Source organism: Kryptolebias marmoratus, linkage group LG16 (genome assembly GCF_001649575.2).
Source record: "Kryptolebias marmoratus isolate JLee-2015 linkage group LG16, ASM164957v2, whole genome shotgun sequence".
Classification (NCBI taxonomy): domain Eukaryota; kingdom Metazoa; phylum Chordata; class Actinopteri; order Cyprinodontiformes; family Rivulidae; genus Kryptolebias; species Kryptolebias marmoratus.
Window position 1 is genome coordinate 805,709 of NC_051445.1, and position 2,190 is coordinate 807,898.

Sequence of the window (2,190 nt, forward strand, 5' to 3'; positions counted from 1 at the left end):
AACAGGACCGGGTTTAGAGCTCCAACAGGACCGAGTTTAGAGCTCCAATAGGACCGGGTTTAGAGCTCCAACAGGACCGAGTTTAGAGCTCCAATAGGACCGGGTTTAGAGCTCCTAACAGGACTGGGTTTGGGGATGATGTTGTACTGAAGGTCAGAGCAGATTAATCTTTTAACCATTTGCTCTCAGGATGGTGATAAATGTTCTCCCCTCTCTCTCCTGTCTGCAGGTGATCGAGATCGACAGCAGCTGGCTGCTGGAAGTGGCTCCTCATTACTACAAGAGCAAAGAGCTGGAGGACAGCAGCAGCAAGAAGATGCCCCGGAAGCAGGGCAAAACGAAGGAGGAGCTGGGCTGAAGCTCACGGGACTGAAACCCGGAGCGAGACTCAGAACACGCCGCGGCGTCGGGCCGGGCTGCAGGAAACAAACGTGTCGGACGCCCACACCTGAGGGGGTTTCACAAGAAACACCAGAAGTGTTTATGGAAGAGTTTATTTTAAACTCTTGGACAGAAGTTCGGGGAAAACTGACCCCGACAGACTTCCTGACCCGTTTAATGATAAACCACATCAACCCCAGCAGCCTTTTATCTCTGGACAACTCTGTCAAAATGTTTGTAGGAAACTAAATCATTTCTTATCTTTTGATTAATCTGCAGTAATAAAAGTTTACCAAGCAGCTGGTTTCTGGCAGTTCGTTGAAATAAGGTGGTGAGTTTTCTGCTTGTTGTTGCAACAGGAAGTTAACTGAAGGTTGGGTTTTTTTTTAGCTCCTTCATTTGAATAACCTTCTGTTCAGTTTGCTGGTTCTCTGTGTGTGTGTTGTCTGAACACACACACTCGTCTCGAGTTTATTTCCTACACCTGAACTGAATCGTTTCTGTCTGACGCGGAGGATTCCTGATGGGAATCTGTGTTGAAACGTTCAGCTGATCTTGTTTTGGGCGTCAGCCGAAGGTATGGCAGGAATGAGCTGCAGATACAAGGCGTGTTGACAGGAATTTTCCTCTGGCTAACGGCCGCGGTCGCCTCTCCATCACGTTCTGAGCCCCGAGCTCTGATCTGAAGTCAGACTCAGGAGAGGGAATCTGTCCCTCCTGAATTATTTCAATAAATGTCCTGAATATTTGTGTATGTGCCAGGGAGACGGGAGGGAGACGGGAGGAGGGATGGATGTCTGCAGCTGGTCCGACTGGTCCGACCAGAACAGGGAGGGGAGGAGGAAACGAGCGATAAGAGCGGAGGAGGACAGGGCAGGAGGCGCACTTCAGTCCTGATGAAAAACACACCTGGGAGCCGACGCTGGATCGGTTCTGACGGCTCGGTCCGACCTTCAGCTTCCAGCTTCAGGTGAGCGGTTGTTGTGTTGTTGTGTTGAGCTGCAGCTCAGTGGACTTTCTGTGAAACCTTCAGTGATGAGAAAACTTCCAGTGGCGTCACTTCACAGCCTAAAAACCATAAATCCTGATTAATCCTCCCTGTTTGCTGCTGATTTCAGTTACAGATGATTTAACTGAAGGAGAAGCGGCAGCAGCTGGCTGTAGCCCACTTTTATTTCTCCATGTTTGAAGTGTTAAATAATGATGTTTTATTTGAGTTAAAGAGAAAATCAACTCTTCTGTCGGTCAGAAACTCGGAGCAGGAACACCTTCCTGCTCAAACTTTATTTATAAATGCGAGTTTAACACAAAGTGCTTTACGAATAAAAACCTGCAGGAAACTTTATTTAAACCAGAAGATCAAAGGATTAAATAATATTAACAGTTTATTTGATCTTAGTTATCATTTAAAATGTTTTTTAATGTAACGCCTACATTTAAATATAATTCTAATAATGTTCGGTGTTCTCCTGTAACTGCAGGAAACAAACAGAACCATGACTCATCGTGGCTTAGAGCTCAATCAGGAAGAAGAACGTGGAACCGTGAAGAACTTTAGAATAAATAAAAGAATCAGAATTTAAATTCTAAAACAGGAAATGAAGTCAGAGCCTTTAAATAGGTGTGGCTCTGAGTTTACCCAGGGTTCTACTCAGGGTTCTACACAGGGTTCTACTGCTCTGTACTCAGGGTTCTACTGCTCTGTACCCAGGGTTCTACTCCTTTGTAATCAGGGTTCTAATCCTCTGTACTCAGGGTTCTACCCAGGGTTCTACTGCTCCGTACCCAGGGTTCTACTCAGGGTTCTAC

General features: G+C 46.1%; 2 protein-coding genes across 2 annotated transcripts in view; both read left to right on the forward strand.

Annotated features, from left to right (window-relative positions):
- dhx16 (DEAH (Asp-Glu-Ala-His) box polypeptide 16) overlaps positions 1 to 680 on the forward strand; it is a 19,687-nt gene extending 19,007 nt beyond the window's left edge. Inside the window, exon 22 of the mRNA XM_025002343.2 lies at positions 230 to 680. Coding sequence (XP_024858111.1) covers positions 230 to 358 — 129 coding nt within the window. The 3' untranslated portion in view covers positions 359 to 680. The remainder of the gene's footprint in view (positions 1 to 229) is intronic.
- Positions 681 to 820: 140 nt separating this feature from the next.
- The window catches only part of rnf183 (ring finger protein 183), a 13,426-nt gene continuing 12,056 nt past the window's right edge, over positions 821 to 2,190 (forward strand). The window contains exon 1 of the mRNA XM_017439496.3: positions 821 to 1,351. The gene's annotated coding sequence lies outside the window, so the exon portion shown is untranslated. The remainder of the gene's footprint in view (positions 1,352 to 2,190) is intronic.